Here is a 15,886-nt window from a genome sequence, read left to right as displayed (position 1 = left end):
TTTGCTTTGGAAATTAACATACTTTAGAGCATCTGAAACAATTCCCAGCAGTTGTTTCTTGCATATTGTGGTGCTTGTGTGAGATACCGGATGAGTTAAATTGACTGTTAAATGTGCATGATTGTGCACTAAATGATTATAATATTGATTTAAAAACTTAATCAAATACTTTTTAATAGTTCTCAGTACCAACAGTAACAAATATTAAGGCTGACTTTAAAAAGAAAGTAACAATTGTGATAGAAAAGGAAATGGTGGCTGAAGAGCGTGTGAGGGTATACAGCAAGATGGTGGGTCAAGTTCAAAGTTGTGTTATTTTACTTCTCAGCATTGGTAGTTTTGCAGCCTAGAGTGTTCCGCTCTGCAGCAATATATTTCACATGCTCAGTTGTTTAGCAGGACTCTTGTGAGAGAGAACTGTGCAACTGTGCAGTTTTAGTGTGCTGTTTTTTTACACCTTTGCAAGTAAAATGCATGTTTTCAACAATTTCTTGAAGCATTAGGGCAGTTACGTACAAAAATTTATACTACACTGATGTTTTTCATACCACAAGGCATAACAGAAGGTGCGTTTTTGATTGTGCCATCAGTAAATTTTATTTTCTTTGCATGCCTATGTAGTCCATATACATGTAATGTTGGACATATTAAAATACTTCAGGATAAGCATTTAGATACTTTTTTCACTCTTTCCTGCAGCTGATTAACTTCTCTTATTTCAGATTCTTTCCTGTTTCAGTCTGATGTCACTGCCTGGTGTCATCAACTGAAGTATATATGGCGAACACTATTGCTTACTTGCTGCGTTGGCAAGTCTTATTTTTGCAGCGTTCAAATCCTTCACCTAAATCCTATGCCTGATTTTGTTACGTCGGTCATCTGAAAGTAGTGTCTCCTATTTATTTCCATAGAACCAACAAACAGATACAAAGGGCACAATAACACTATTTGATGAAGCAAATTCTCAGCTACAGAGCTCTCTGTTTGAAAAAGCACTTCTCATGGAGGTGACTACCAATGATGAACAAGAGCCTGCATGCCATACTTGTAAAAAAAAAAAAAAAAAAAAAAAAAAAAAAAAAAACCCTCCACCAGTGGAGGTGACTCACTGTCACTGTTGCCACTTGTGAAACATACCAGCCACTGCCCCTCTGTGTTCACATCCACTGTTTGGTCTCCATAAATTTTCAGCAAGTGTTGAAGAATGTCAGTGAGTGCTGCTTTCAATGACACGTGCTTTTTTCATGTGCATTTGTATTGCAGATATCATTTTGTCATACTGTCTCTCTGCTGCCATTTGTAGCGTGGCAACAAAATGTAGTGGAATATTGGTGGGAAGGTTCTACCTCTAATGTAACACCAACATCTGACTCTGAGTTTTAGGGCCAATGTAATAAGATGTGAGGCATTACTTTAGAAGCAGTCCTTTTATACTTCTCATCTTTTGTCTCTCTCTGGTATAACGCTAAGTTTTGCCAGCCCAAATCCTAAATACTACACCTCCAAATCTACTCTTCTTCAGATATCACTGATATGTCTGTTTTGAGGTCATCTTCCTTTCTTTTCAGCTAGAATCCTAGATTTTTTCCACCTCAAACCTCTCACTACTTATACTCCGGAAGTGTTACCCTTTACACAATAGAAAGTTTTTCAAGAAGTCTCTTGAATTGCATGAGCATGCACTATTTTATCTTCCTTTCCTTTGTGCACTGAATGAGCTTTTTTTTTTTTTTGTAGTGTATTAGAATGTTTAGAATTTATCTTTGTTTCTATTTTAAAGATAATTACTTCTCTTTAAGTGAAACCTTGAATATGCAAGCTACTAAATGTTTGGACCATGTTGATCACTTTCTAAGGCTCAACAATTTCAGAGCAAAGTCTTTTTGAAATCTAATATAGCGAGTTCAATTTAACCTGTATCTTGTGATGGCAGACATACCTCTTGAGCTTTCACTTCTGTGAAACTTGCATGCTTTATCACTTCCTCAGAGAGTTCACCATCTTTCTTTACTATATAATGTGGTACAGTTTAATAATAATATAAATTACATAAATTACATAGCTCCCTGAGTATCCTCAAAATAGCTTTAATATCTTCCAGCAAGAACTCAGGTTATTTTAAGAGTCAAAATTTAAGTAATGTGGTATGGAATTTGTGGAACATAGAGGAAAGGTTTTTAAAAGGTAAATGGTAGACTTTCAGAAGCAGGGTTAGCTGCTTTTAAGTACTGAAAAGTAAAGGGATTACATTATGAATTCAGATTAGTAGTGAGTGCTTTTGCTTAAGGAGGAAAAGTAGTGTTGCATACATGCACCTTCCAAGTCTTTCTCTGTCCTTGTTACCAAGAAGGCTGATCATGCTACAAGCTTAAGGGAGGTCCACGCTTAGAGGCAGAAGACAACATGAACTTTACATGTGTGGTGTGTTGTTTGCTTTTAGATTTCGGTAGTCTTGCCTCTGATTTTCCCCATACAAGAGAAAGAGAAAGGGGGGGGGGAAAAAAAAAAGGGTCAGAAGGGAAATGTGATGGGAGGGAAGGTTAGGCATACAGGATGTTTTTTCTTCCTCTCTTGTAAAAGGTAATATTTGGTTTCTGCAGTACCTGCATATTGAATTGGAATGTTAATGCTGTGAAGTTCAAGTGGGTGTATGTTATGTTAGAAGTGTTATCCCTTGGTATGATAATTATTATCTGTGATTAATCCTGCCTCTGCTGGTAAGGAGTAAGAGATTTTTACCAGAGGGGCATGTCATTCTGTGTCTTTGCTCATCTATAATGTAAATTGACGTGAATTTTTGTTGAACAAATGAGGGTGACTGCATCTGTGTTGGGCTGTGGGAATTTGTGACAGACACACAGAAGTCTGATTTGGGGGTGTTTTTAACATAGGTGATTGCTATCATTTTATCAATTCTTGAGGTAACAGTCCAGTTTTTAGTTTGTTTTTTGTTCTTGTATGGAAGCATATCACATGCTTTTATTTACAATTGCTGATAAACACTTAAAGTTTTGGTGTACATTTAAAATACTAGATGTAAGCCATTTCAATAGTGAAGTAATTTTTCAAATAAAATTTTAGTTCTTAAGTATGCAATATTTTTTATTTCCATTAAAGAAAATTCATTATAGCTTGTTTGGAGAAAAGCAAACCACAAACATTCTGACTTCAGGGTCATAAGAGAAGATGCGTGACATCACTGCAGTAAAATAAAATAATTAAATGTCAATCTTACTTTAATGTTTTTTTTTTATTGAGCAAATATTTAAGTATTGTATCTTACAGTGCTGTTGAAAGTTTTTTGTGTAGATGTTATAATTTTATATCATAGTTTTGGGGGCATTGCATCAGCACAAGAATTGTTTCCTGTACAAGTTTCTAAAAAGGTAAGATTAATGATACCAGTAGCATAATTATCTTCTGAACTAGGATCTGAATTTAATCTCTCATATGTCTTCACATTCATTAGATGCCGTTGCTGCTTTCCAAGGAATGCTTGACAGTGGCTTGTTGCCTTCTAGACCAGCAGTTATTGCACTTACTCAGGCTTTAGCAATGAAAGGAGATCTGAGGAACTTAAAAGCACTTGAAAACATGGTGGAAAGCATCACAAAATCGATTGGTTTATCTTCCTCCCTAATTTCTAATGCTATTGCACTGGCTCACACACAGAAGTAAGTGTTTCTAGGACTTCCCCTGGAAAAAAATCACTTATATTCAATTTCATTTTTTTTCTCCATTCTTACTATCCTAGATGTTAAAAACCCAGGCTGAGTACTGTGTTTGTTCAGTTTTGTTCTGATCTTATTTTACAGATACGTTTGGGATTTGGAAATCATTTAATGTAGTACAGGGATGGCTGTGAGATGTTTGGGAAATCATAAGGTCGTCTTCGGTGTAATTAGCTTTGATACTTAGCACTTCACACGAGGTGTTCTACTTGGTGTTTGCTCACGATCTCTATAAAATCTGCATGTCAAATAGAGTTACTTCATCAGTATGTACAAAAACACTGGAACTTTGCATATGCAGATTATGCACATTATATCAGACCAGAAACAAAAACTGTAACCTGTTCCAGTAATTGAAATTATAAAATATGATTGTGTTGGCCCTTAAAATGGGAAATTTGGCCCTTAAAATGGGTTCATAAAGCCCAGTTCTGTTTCTGTGGGGTAGTTCTACACTTTTTTCAATATTGAAAAATTGAGGAAAAATTATCTCTTATGCTATTCTAGGCTCTACTTTCCATTAAGTCAATTATCCCCAGACTTGGATTATTCTTTCATTTAAATGTTTAATTCAGTATTATTCTGTGTAGCATTTTTATTTTAGTGGATACAATGATACTCTACTGAATTTATCCTTCTCCTAAAACAGTATGAGAGAAGCACTTTTATGGGAAGTGAGTACTATGAACTTTCAGATAAGAAAGCCTACGTATCCTCTGTTTTTATTTCAAACCGCTTTCATTGGATAAAGCTCCTCTGACTAATAGCTAAATAACTGTGTAGTGTGTAAGAGATACCTCATTGCCTTGGGCATGCCAGACTAGACAGTATATTTACTGTAGTGTCTGGAAAAGCAAGATGATTTAAATTGAAGGAGAACTCTGCAAGCTGGTTCCAGTAGTAAGCTCACTGTTTTCAGCCACTGAAAAATCATAAGGAACTTGAATTCTGTAAATACTTAGATCCAAGTGGTCATTAGCACACAATAGGAGTGAACTGTTTTTTTTCCAAAATTAAAACAATCCAGAGAGGAGAGGTAGTTCAGGACTGGTCTCCAAAGCTGTGTGTTTTTTTTTAAGGTTTGCAAAGTCATTACTTGTTCATAAACTCCATCAGATTGGCTACAGAAGCAGTAAGTAAATCACTATATGCAGATACAGTTTAAGCAGCATCAACTTTTCTTCTCCCATACCAAATCTAGCTTAGCTGAATGAAAACATTTAGCAGAGGCATAAATAACAAGTGCCTTATATATTGTTATGTATCTTGCCAGCTGCACCTTGCGAACTATGAAAAACTGCAAAGTTCTTACAAGTACTTTTATTATATCTGATGTCATTTTCAAAGCATTTTTCATAGATTTCAAATGTGGTACATTTCTATTTCATCTAAAAGCATTTATCGTGCTCTGATTTCTTTTCTAAAATAAATTTGTTTTTAGAGTGGACTGATAGAAATGTCATATGAACTTCTAAAAATGCTAGAAGTACAGCTTTCACTTAAATGAATACTTCCTACATTATTTAATTAGCATTCTCTATACTGTGCTTAAAGATGAAAGCGTTTAGGCAAAGGTAATGGCCAGATGGCATTTAGTATCAGTTTTTGCATCCAAAAAAGCATAAATGGGAAGAGTTGCCTAAATAATTAATTGAATAGCATAAAGAAATACGTACGTTGTCTTTATTAATTATTCAGATGCTGTTAATGTTTCGATTTTTATCTTCTGGTTTTACGGAACACTTCCATAAAGCAGCTAACTAGAACTCTTCTTTGTTAAGTTAGGGAAGAAAATTACTTAGGTGTTCTTAAAGGTCAAAGGTAATTCAAAAATTTGACTTACAGGATAATTTATCTATTCAGTCATAAATGGCTTCACTTTCACAATATCTGAATGAAGTTGTAGGTAATCAGCCATTCCTGGGAAGTATAGCATTAATGGAAAAAATAAAAAAAATTAAATATAATTGCTTCTGTAGGTTTAGAAATCTTGATTTCCGAAATCAAGCCAGTTTAATATTTTTTTTCCTAGCAATGACCTTGATGCTGCAGTGGAATACCTTGAGCCTCTGCTTATCTCTGGTGCACAGGATCCTGATCAACCTGTCAAAAATATTTCCTTTTTGTTACGAAAGGTGTCTGAGAAAGGATTAGAGCCAGCTTTGGAAAAATGTAAGTTAATTGCAGTTGTATTTAAATATTCTGACTAGCCAGAGATGCTACAGAAGAGCTATTACATGTAAAATCTGCTCCGTCAGCATAAATCACGCCACTAAAGTTTACAAAAGTGTCTTTTCAATCAAAGAATTTCCTTATTTCCTTTCTGTTTTCCGCATATTTTCTATCATTTTGTAGTTGGCGTGATGGCAGAACGACTAGCCAATCAGTTTGGAATTTACAGACCTGTCACAGATCTTTTCCTTCAATATGTCAGTGCAGACAGAGTGGATGATGCCAGATCTCTACTACAGGTAATGACATAACAAGAGGTACAGAATGCATAGCGCTCTTCAAGGATAAACAGAAGAATTAGGAAAAAGAGATGTGTAGCATAGGCAAATACTATGTGTACAGTATATGTATAGTATGCTTTTGAATTACAGCATGAATAACACAGTTAAATGATTCTGAACCGTGAGACAGTCTAGTACTAGTAGAAGCAGGAGGTGCTGAAAGTCAGAAAGCTTTTTGTCTTCTAACAACTTGAAGGAAATGAAGGCGGGTATATTGCATGAAATTCCACCCAAAACAAATATTTTTTTCTTAAGTTTTTTGTTAAATAGCGCTGCTTCTTGCTAACCGTTTCCTTACTATTCATCACATAATTTCTTAAGTACTGTAAACCCGATACATCTCTTGTAGCTATACAGTTCACAAAGTAGAAGTGGGCAGTGTTTGCTTTTTGTCACCTTGATAATTTTGTTTTCATAACATTTATATACAGGCTGTATTCAAGATTTATTAAGAGCTCAATGACTTTCTGTTCACTTGAGTGTCGCACATGCACTGAAAAAAAAATGCTTATTTCTGGGAGACAATCTCAGCTCCGGTTAGTAGCTGTCAGGGAGCGACAACAGTGTTCATGTTGTTTTGGCAGAGCTGGACAGAGCCAAGATGGAGGCAAAATGAGCATTAGTTGCTGAGCGCTGACTGAACGGTGACTTCAGTCAGCCAGCTTCTTCCCAGCAGTCCAACAGCCACATGGTGCTGTTGTCTACTTGGGGTACCTCAAATGGGGGCCTGCTACCAGCTCTTGGTGGTGAATACTATTTGCTCACCAACTGAGGAGTGTTTTAAGCTGTGTTTCTGTTTTGCTTCTTGCAGCGAATGCTTTATGATTTTCCAGGACTTTTTTTTTTTTTTTTTCAGAGGAAGAACATGCTGACAAGTGTGTTCAGTGTGATTTCTGCTACAGAATGAGATGTATTATTTGAAAATTGTCCTGTCTGGAATATTAGTATTTCATTATTGTTATTGTTTTGCCCAATTGGCTGTCTGAGTAGTAATTTAAAAGGAGAAAATTTATTCCTGCATTTCTGAAGATAGGTTTTCGCGTTTTTAAGTAAAAGCTACTCATCTTCAAAAATAAAGGCAAACAATTATTTTTAATGATTTCTTTAAGTTTCCTAAAAGTTTTTAGTACAGCAGTATCCAACTGTTGGAATTAGGTTCAGAGCCCTGCAATGTGCTAGAAAATAACATTCTGTTTGCCATATCTCAGACAAGAGTTTTAGAAATTCTTCATATTACACGAGCGTTCATGGATAATTTTGTTTTGAAAACTTCATGTATGACGTAATTTTACATATGCTATGGAGATAACTCAAGTTGTGTTAAAAATCCTTGACTGTTATTCTGGATCAAGTGCTGACTAATAGGAAACCAGAAGATAGTAATAATCACTGACCACTGTTTGCTGTCCTTTTGGAAAATGGAAAGTAGACCACAATCTTAAAAAAAAAAAAACAACAAAAACAAAAAAAAAAAAAACACAAAAAACACAAAAACCCACACCTTTCTGGGAGTAGACTGTTTCTTTCCTGTCAGAGCTCTTATTCAGTAGAGTGTTGCAAGCTTTTCCATAAATGCTTTGCCTCCTTATGACTACGAAGCAAATTTTTGTCAGAGCAGTACATGGATGCCAACGTTTTTGTTTTAGATTCTCTGATGGAATAAAGCTTCAACTTTTCACCTGCACTTTAAATAGCTTGTTAAACAGCACTGCATATGTAGTACATTCATTATGGAATAAAGCAAAATTTCTCGTTTGAAGATGTCTAACCTACTGAGTGTAGAAATTCTTTTAACGTGTATTTTCACATGCACAATACCTCTCTTCCTGGGCATTTGAATACTTATACCTTACAGCTATACTACTATAAGTAGTGCTGTGCACTGTAGGAATTTTAAGACTGGCACCTCTGAGGAGCATAAGCTAAAGTATTGTCTTGTATACGTTGTTTTGCCCTCCTTTCTCAAGTAAAATAGATTTTTGATTTTTTGTCTCAACTTTTTTTTAAGTTCAGCTTCTCTCTCTCTCCCTCAAACACTGTCTATTGCAGTGAAAGCCTTTTATAAAATAGAGAGATTGAAATCAGTCCTTTGTATGCTTAAGTGTAGGTAATTATACTTTAAAGAGAACTTGCTTTGTACATTTTAATTTTTATAAAGAAACGAGCAGTTATCTCCCTGACACCTTATTAAATGTATAATTAACCTTATGATCCCTAGCTCACTTGTGAATGCTTGGCAGTATAATTGGAGAGGAATAGTGTTTCTCTTTTTCATTCTTTTGCAGTCCTAAACCTCGTTTTTGTGGTACGTTGAAGTATTAGTTTAATTCTTTCCCCTTTTGTTTTAAACAAACTTTATACCTACGATTTTAAAAGAAATGTTTACCAAAACTGTGGATGAAATGAACTTGTTTCCTCTATGCAGTGGTTTTTCTTTATTTGTCATTTATTTACTTTGTAAGTAGGTAATATGTATTAAAATATAATTTTAAACATTTGCATTTGGAAATGCTCAAGTTTTGTCATTTATTTTAATCGCTAACCTACTCATGGCAGCTACATTAACTATTTCTTTCTTTTTTTTTTTTTTAGAGGTGTGGTGGATTAGTTGAGGAGAAGAGAACTTTTGTGAATTATATGATTAAATCAGCAACTAAGCCTGGACAGGTATATTTTTTCATGTTTATCATTGTATAGGTAGTGTACACATATGTAGTACATACTTCTTAATCAACTTTTGTGGAAATATTTTGGATCTTGAACTTCAGAATTAACTGCTTTATGAGGTTTCTCAAGATTGGGGAAAAAATGTTAATTTGCAGAGCCAGGCACATTTGAAAGAATGGTTTATTTTATGAAGCATAATGAAAAGGAGAATATAATTAATATTTTTCTGTTGTTTCAGAAATTTTGTGCGTTTTTGATGTCGTACTTTATATACTACGAATTTCATGCTTTTCTTATTGTGCTACTCAGTTCTGTATTGCAACCTGAACGTACTTATTTTGTTGACTGCGTTATAGAATACAAATGCAAGTTAGGCTCAGCCCCTCTCTAATGATTAAATGCTTCTGTATTTGCACTAAAAGACTCATTTCACATTACTTGTTTTAGTGGTTTGTACATGTATCTAGTCTGAGCATCTGTTTGGATTCCTGGCTTTGTGCTCATTCCTTGTAATTTCACATATGCTATGTGCCTTCCCTACTTCTGTCCCTCCTCTCCATGTATGTTCTCCTTCCAAGTAATATGAAAAAAGGAAACCAGAAAACAATAGACCAGCCACACCTTAATTTCTTCCATAGGAGAGTAGTATCAGGAAACAGTTAACAGTACAAAAACAAGAATAATTCTCAGGCAAGGGAAAATGCGTATTTCTATTTTGTGGAAGTTGCTATTAAAGATTCAGTTACAGATTAAAAATTCTATTGTAAAAATGATGGCAGTTAATACAATCTTTTGGTGTCCATGAAAGAAATCAGAAGTTTTGAAATTTTCTAACTTTTGGCCTGCAATTTGTATAACAAAGAGAAGTTATGTGATAAAGAGGTCTCTTCTGTATACTTTTTTTTTTTTAAAGATCTGAGTGTTTGAAATTGGAGTCAGAGGTTGAGGGAGGGAGGCTCCAATTTTAAGCACATTAGTCAGCGATCTGAGTACTTTTAAGCACTGATCATAGCTACCATTGACCTGTAGGTCAGTGAAGGCTGCTGAGTGGTTTGAATTCTTTTTTTAGTTTGGTTGAAATCCTGACATATTCTCATTAGTACATGAATTGCTTCCTTCAAAAAATAAAAAATAAAAACAAAAACAAGTCGTCTTGAAAATCTGAGTTTTGATCCCATAGTTTGATCATTTTGCTTACCAGATTTCCTTATCCATTTCATAACCATATGCAGAAATTTGCAAAATAAATATTATGTCTACATTCAATTGAGCAATCAATTCTTTGTAATCATTATAGTTATTTTTCACTGAAAAGTTCTCAAATAATTATTTTAGTTTTGGCAATTTTATTTGCATTTAATGCTACTTTTGTCTGTGCTTCAAATCTCATAGGCAAGGAAGATCGAGACGCTTCTAGAACTGATTCCTGACAACGTAGATTTGGAAACTGCATACCGTCACCTCTTAAGATGTTACGGTAATTTAATGGAGTTGGTTTATAGTGAAAAACAAATCACGAGGTATTCAGAAATATCTTGGAAATGTTCAGAAGAGGAATGGGATCTGCATTGTTCAAGTTGTAACATTTATTTGGTTCTGAGGGTGGAGGAAGGGGGACTGTAAGTTTGTTGTGTCTATGGTATGGACCTAGCTATTAGACTGGGAAAACAGCTAGCAGACCGAAGCCTTGGCTCCTTTACATGGGGAACTGGTTAAAGGAAACTGTTAAAAAGAGGCTACGTAAGGGCTTTGTTGAATGAATAAGAGAAATGCTGTAAAAAATGAATGATTCTTAAAACGAATCCAATTTTTTTCATGAAACATATCTCTTCATTCCTTTTATGTATGTTTCAAAATCGTAAGTGATTAGATCTATCAGTAGTGTGCAATGCCATGACTTTGCTGATGCTAGTGCTTTAATTTAGCCAAAATTAATATTGTAGATGAATTCATTTGGATTTAGGTAAATAGTTGATTTCAAATGCTAATCTCTTTATTGTTGAAATCAGAGGGAAACAGCCTTAAGAATCAAGTTGCTTAAATACAGTTTTTTGCAATGCTCGTGAGAAATCAGCACAGATCGCCTCTCTGGCAAAACTCAGTTGGAAGCTTGCTTGCATGTTCTTTGCTTTGTGGACTCCAGTATGGTCCTCCAGTTTTATTACAAGGCGGAAACACTTCACTTGTGTTGCAAGCAAGATGGTATAATGACAGAAGCCCTCTCATTCCAGTCTATCACACAGGAATTAAATAGCAATATTTAAGCAAAACACTTCAAAAACAAATCCAAAGTATAGTGTTAAAGGCATACAAGATTCACTGTATTTTAATCACTTTGTGGAGTTCTCATTTTGTAAAGCAATTGAGCTAAGACTTGCTCTAAACACCTAAAACAGTGGTTAGGGTGTATCTAACATGCAAAGCTACACGTAAATGAAAAGATGGTTGCTGTCATTTCTTTAGGTGAGACATAGCTGATTCATAACCAGTTGTAGAGGAGGCATTCGATTCCTGCACAATTAAAAGCTGTTCCCAGATTATTCTATACAGTTGTCTCATTTGTATAAGACACTGATTCCAGTCTCATATCATTTGAAACCATGCACATCAGTTACTGTTGCACTGCTGGGCTGGATGAGTCATTTTAGGATACTATTCCATTATCTATTCCATTTTTCTGTTTAACTACGGAAGGTGTTATCTTTGGATACTTGGGAAAGAAATAGAGAGTGAAGTATTTACTGTATTCTTTCCCCACCACGTATGTAAAGACTTGTACATGTTTCACATTAATTAGCTATCTCTTACCCTTAACTCTTTCTCTTTTGTCTTTGATATTTTCTACAGTGGTGGGTTATGTTAGTTTCATTTGTCAGTTTAAATGATCAGCAGTGAAACCTTTAGCACAAAAATTTAGAAGGCTGCACTTAACTTGTATTCTAGCCCAGAAGGCTAGAAATAATATCTTTAAAAAAAATCATCTTTATTTAAATAACGGTTACTGAGATTCAAAACATTATTCCTCATTTGGGACTGAGTCTAGCTGTGCAGTACCACCTTTTTTCTAGAAAACAGATAATTCTCTAGCCATATCCTTGTTATTTCAAATTAATTGGAAAGAAAAGAATGAAAATAAGTGGACAAATGAAATATTTGTGAGTTTATCAAAGATATGATAGAACAGCTGAGAGAAGATTGGTTATGTAGCACAGATCTACCATCAAACAAATAAAGAGGCATTTCGTTGCCTTGAAATGTGATCAACCACTAGATTCTTTCTAGAATAAGGAAATATTCAAAATTCCATTCTAATTTGAGTGGTCCATTAAACACAGTGTAAGTATTATCTTTTTTGTTTCCCGTACAATAAATATTTCTATTTTCAGGAGATAGGAAGTTAACAATTTCTGTTAGACTTTTATTAAAGCACTGCTTCTTGCAGTTTCTGCACTAGCCTCCCACGTTAAAAAAATAGATCAGCCATTGGCCCGTGGGAAGCTTTTCTCATAAGAAAGAGACTCAGGCTGTCAATTTCTGCATAGTTTTAACCTTATATTTGAAGCTCTAAGAACTACTGTTGTAGCCCTTATGTTTGTGAGGATGTCACTCCAAATGTTAACAAGAGCTGAGGCAGCATCCAATACTGCAGATACTTGAGTTTTCTAAGCAGAAAAAAAAATATATTATTGGATGCAGTGGTTTTCTTCTTCACAAGTTGCTAGGAGTTGTTGTATGGCTACTAGGACACTGCAGAGAACAATTAAACTCTTGGGGACTGCTTTAATTTCTTTAATTTTATCCTTATGCTGCTTAAGCAAAGATTTGAGCAACAGGAAAGTCTACATTAAAGTGTGTGTCAATGGAAATGGACTGCCATGTTTCTCCCTTCTCTCACTCCAGAATAAGGAAAATACACTTCACTGTTCTACAGCTGCTAGCAGTAAGAACTTTAGATAAATCAAGAATGGATTAATTAGTGCCTGTTGCAGTTGATGCCATTTATGTCATATGCAGAAAAATCTTACTGGTTATCTAAGCACTTAACATTTATAATAATGTTAGTAGATCAGCAAAAATTTTCTTCCGCTTATGAAATGGATTTTTTTTTTTTTTTTTTTTTTTTTGTAGAATGAATGCTTGCCCTTCTATTTGTTCCTTCTGGTTACAGTTTTTACATAGCCAGTGCGTGTAGCTGTAACAATATTCTGCCTGTACTTAAGAGAACAGTTATGTTTTAGAGTTCTTAGAAGCTGAACATTAGTGGTTTTTATTTTAGCTCTTGTTTTATTTTGTGTCATTTGCCTCCAAAAGAGGCATATGACTTTGTGTCTCACGTCTTAGAGTGGTGTCACTGCAGGCAGCTCCTATCCCCCGTGGTTTCAGCATATTCTTGAAGGAATTTGAAGCTCATCCAGCCTCAGATAAAAGGGAAGGCAGGAACGGCCTTCTGTTGTATTCTCTTCATATGAGAACTGCAGTGAAATATGAAAAAAACAGAATGTTAATAATATTGTATATTAAAATACTTAGAATATGTCTTGGGAAGTAATAGGAATGAGTGACTTCATGGAAAGAAGTGAAAAGAGGAGCTTTTCACCATTGGGGAAGGTTGGTTTTGATTTATTTCTTTTTCCCTTCAGAATTAGATGGAGACGTTGCTTCTGTGAAGGCTGTGTATGAGAAAACGAAAGAAAAGAATATACAGCTGCCTGAGCTATCTCTGAAATCTCTAGCAGCTTTTCTGAAGAAAGCAGGAGAGCCTGTCCCTTTCACTGAGCCCCCTGTGAGTATTTCCTAATTAAGAAATAGATCTACAGAACTGTGTATTTCAATGTCAATAAAGCAAATTGCATGAATAATTACATAGGGATTAAATCTCTGCAGAGATTCCTCAAAGGAGGTAATAATGTATGAAGTACTGAGTGCTGTAGGAGTTGTAGTAATCTTGAGTTGGATTTGACTTGGGGAAATAAAACTCTTGGGGCTTATTATGTTTAAACTGCCTGATCCTTATCAGGCATTCATCTACAGGTGTATGTTTATCAAATGTCCCTTGGGCATTTAAGTGCGTGAACTTTAAAGGCTTACAGAATGTGTATTTCATAAACAATTAATGGGTTTTAGTTTTCATTAATTGCTAGCTTTATATCTAATACAAGTTGCTGTCTTGGTATGATGGGATTTTAGAACTGGAAGAATTATTTTTGTATGGCAGCTTTACTTCTGGTTGCCTTGCCAAGATGCATGCAACTGTGCAAATACGTCTTGTTTGAGGGTGACAAATGGCATGACACTAAATCTGTCAAGACTGCAAATACTTCTCACATCATTCCTTTCACTAGTAGTCTGCTAGTATCATCTCAAGGAAAGTCTTAAATAATGACTTATTTTATTTTCTCTCTCTTTTCAAACTTCTTATTGCCATCTGCTAGCTGATTTTTATACTTTAAGATTAGTGGTTTTGTGTAGTTCTCTGAAGAACTGATTATATCTAGTTTGTCCATACTGCTTCATGAGAAATGTGATTTTTTTTTCTTTTTTACAAAGAATCAGGAAATTGACTCGAAATGTTTTAGCCTGTTAACAGCTGCCTTTTTTCAGCAGCTTTGACATAATTTGAAATATGAATTTTTATTTAAAAGCTAGAGTCTCTATTTCTTACATGTAGTTAATGAAAATAACATTTTTCAAAGTCACTGCAATGATTCATCTTCTGATTTCCCCGTGCATTTTTTTCTCAAATACAACTTTATGCTTAAAAGCAGCTTGGAATTTTTTTTTGGCACAACTGCAGATTGCAGTTAAAAAGTATTTTCATTTTTTAAATGAAATTGATTATATTATTGCATTTTGTAATAGAAGCTTCATTGTGCATTTTTGGCAAGGTTTTCCTTTTCCTTTTATTCTCTCTCCCTGATATTTCTCTTAATTATACAGACTTCAATACAGATCTAGTTTTTCGTGACAGAGAGTAATGGATTTTGCTTTTGTCAAGATACATGACTTTGTTCGGAATTAGTAACTTTTCAGTTGAAATAACGTTGAACTTGTTTATTCCACTCTATTTATAGGAGTCATTCAAATTCTATGTGGAAGAATGGAGGAAAAGAAGATTGGAAGCATCATAAACGGTCTTTTATGCTTTAGTTGTTTATGAAATTAAGTATTCAATAAAAACTCAAGAAAAAAAAAGCATGCTGTTCTGTGTAATTTTTAATATAAATACTGTGTTAAAACAGCACTTTCTATAGCTGTAACCAATGGAAAGTCGTTAATAGTTGCTTTTTCATGTTAAAGTTGTAATGAAATATCATTATGCTGCTTTCTGGGCTACTTCTAATTTGATGTGTGACCTACTATAACTTGAACTGTATTTTGACTACTGTTGACTCACCAAATATATGTATATCAAGAAAGTTGCCACAGGGGTGTGCAACTGTAACGTCAGTGAACTGTGTTATCCTATGTTGTTGTTTGCCTGGTCAATGTAGTAGGGAGTGAAAGTGGGAGGGTAAATAATGTCATCATCTGGATTCATCTGTATCTGTACAGAGAATAAACACTTTTTTTTTAGATTTCTCCTCAATGTACCTCCTGTTATTATCTTGTAGGGTTTGATATCACAAAGACAAAATACTTTCACGTTCTGTGCTAGCTTGTGTGTCAAAGCTTTATGTCATCTTTAATTCATTCTCATAAGTGCTAGGTTAATTTTAAGGATATATGGTCTGCATGTGTATGAAAACATATATTTTAGACAAAGGAGTGTCCATTATTTGTTGGGTATGCGGTTTCTTGCTGGGAGACTGATAGGCACAGTTTATTTGTGTAAATGTGGGAGTAAACCTGACCTATGAAAACTTTTACAGTCCAGAGTTGTGGCAATGTGTGAAGTGATGACACTGTTACAAATCACAAAGATAAAAGGTGCATAGAAAATACATGCTGTATCTCTGTGAATAATTATGAAAAGCC

The 15,886-nt window shown here is 34.7% G+C and overlaps 1 protein-coding gene across 1 annotated transcript in view; it reads left to right on the top strand.

The window, feature by feature from the left end:
• Positions 1-15,490, top strand: part of LRPPRC (leucine rich pentatricopeptide repeat containing) — an 88,228-nt gene extending 72,738 nt beyond the window's left edge. Inside the window, exons 32-38 of the mRNA XM_085219350.1 lie at positions 3,470-3,674; positions 5,764-5,903; positions 6,087-6,202; positions 8,837-8,911; positions 10,304-10,388; positions 13,552-13,694; positions 14,983-15,490. Coding sequence (XP_085075476.1) covers positions 3,470-3,674; positions 5,764-5,903; positions 6,087-6,202; positions 8,837-8,911; positions 10,304-10,388; positions 13,552-13,694; positions 14,983-15,039 — 821 coding nt within the window. The 3' untranslated portion in view covers positions 15,040-15,490. The remainder of the gene's footprint in view (positions 1-3,469; positions 3,675-5,763; positions 5,904-6,086; positions 6,203-8,836; positions 8,912-10,303; positions 10,389-13,551; positions 13,695-14,982) is intronic.
• Positions 15,491-15,886: the final 396 nt, after the last annotated feature.

The sequence above is a fragment of the Meleagris gallopavo genome, chromosome 2 (genome assembly GCF_905368555.1).
Source record: "Meleagris gallopavo chromosome 2, MGAL_WU_HG_1.1, whole genome shotgun sequence".
In the NCBI taxonomy this organism is placed as follows: Eukaryota; Metazoa; Chordata; class Aves; order Galliformes; family Phasianidae; genus Meleagris; species Meleagris gallopavo.
The sequence above is the reverse complement of the archived record's forward strand: the minus strand, read 5'-3'. Positions and strand labels throughout refer to the sequence as shown.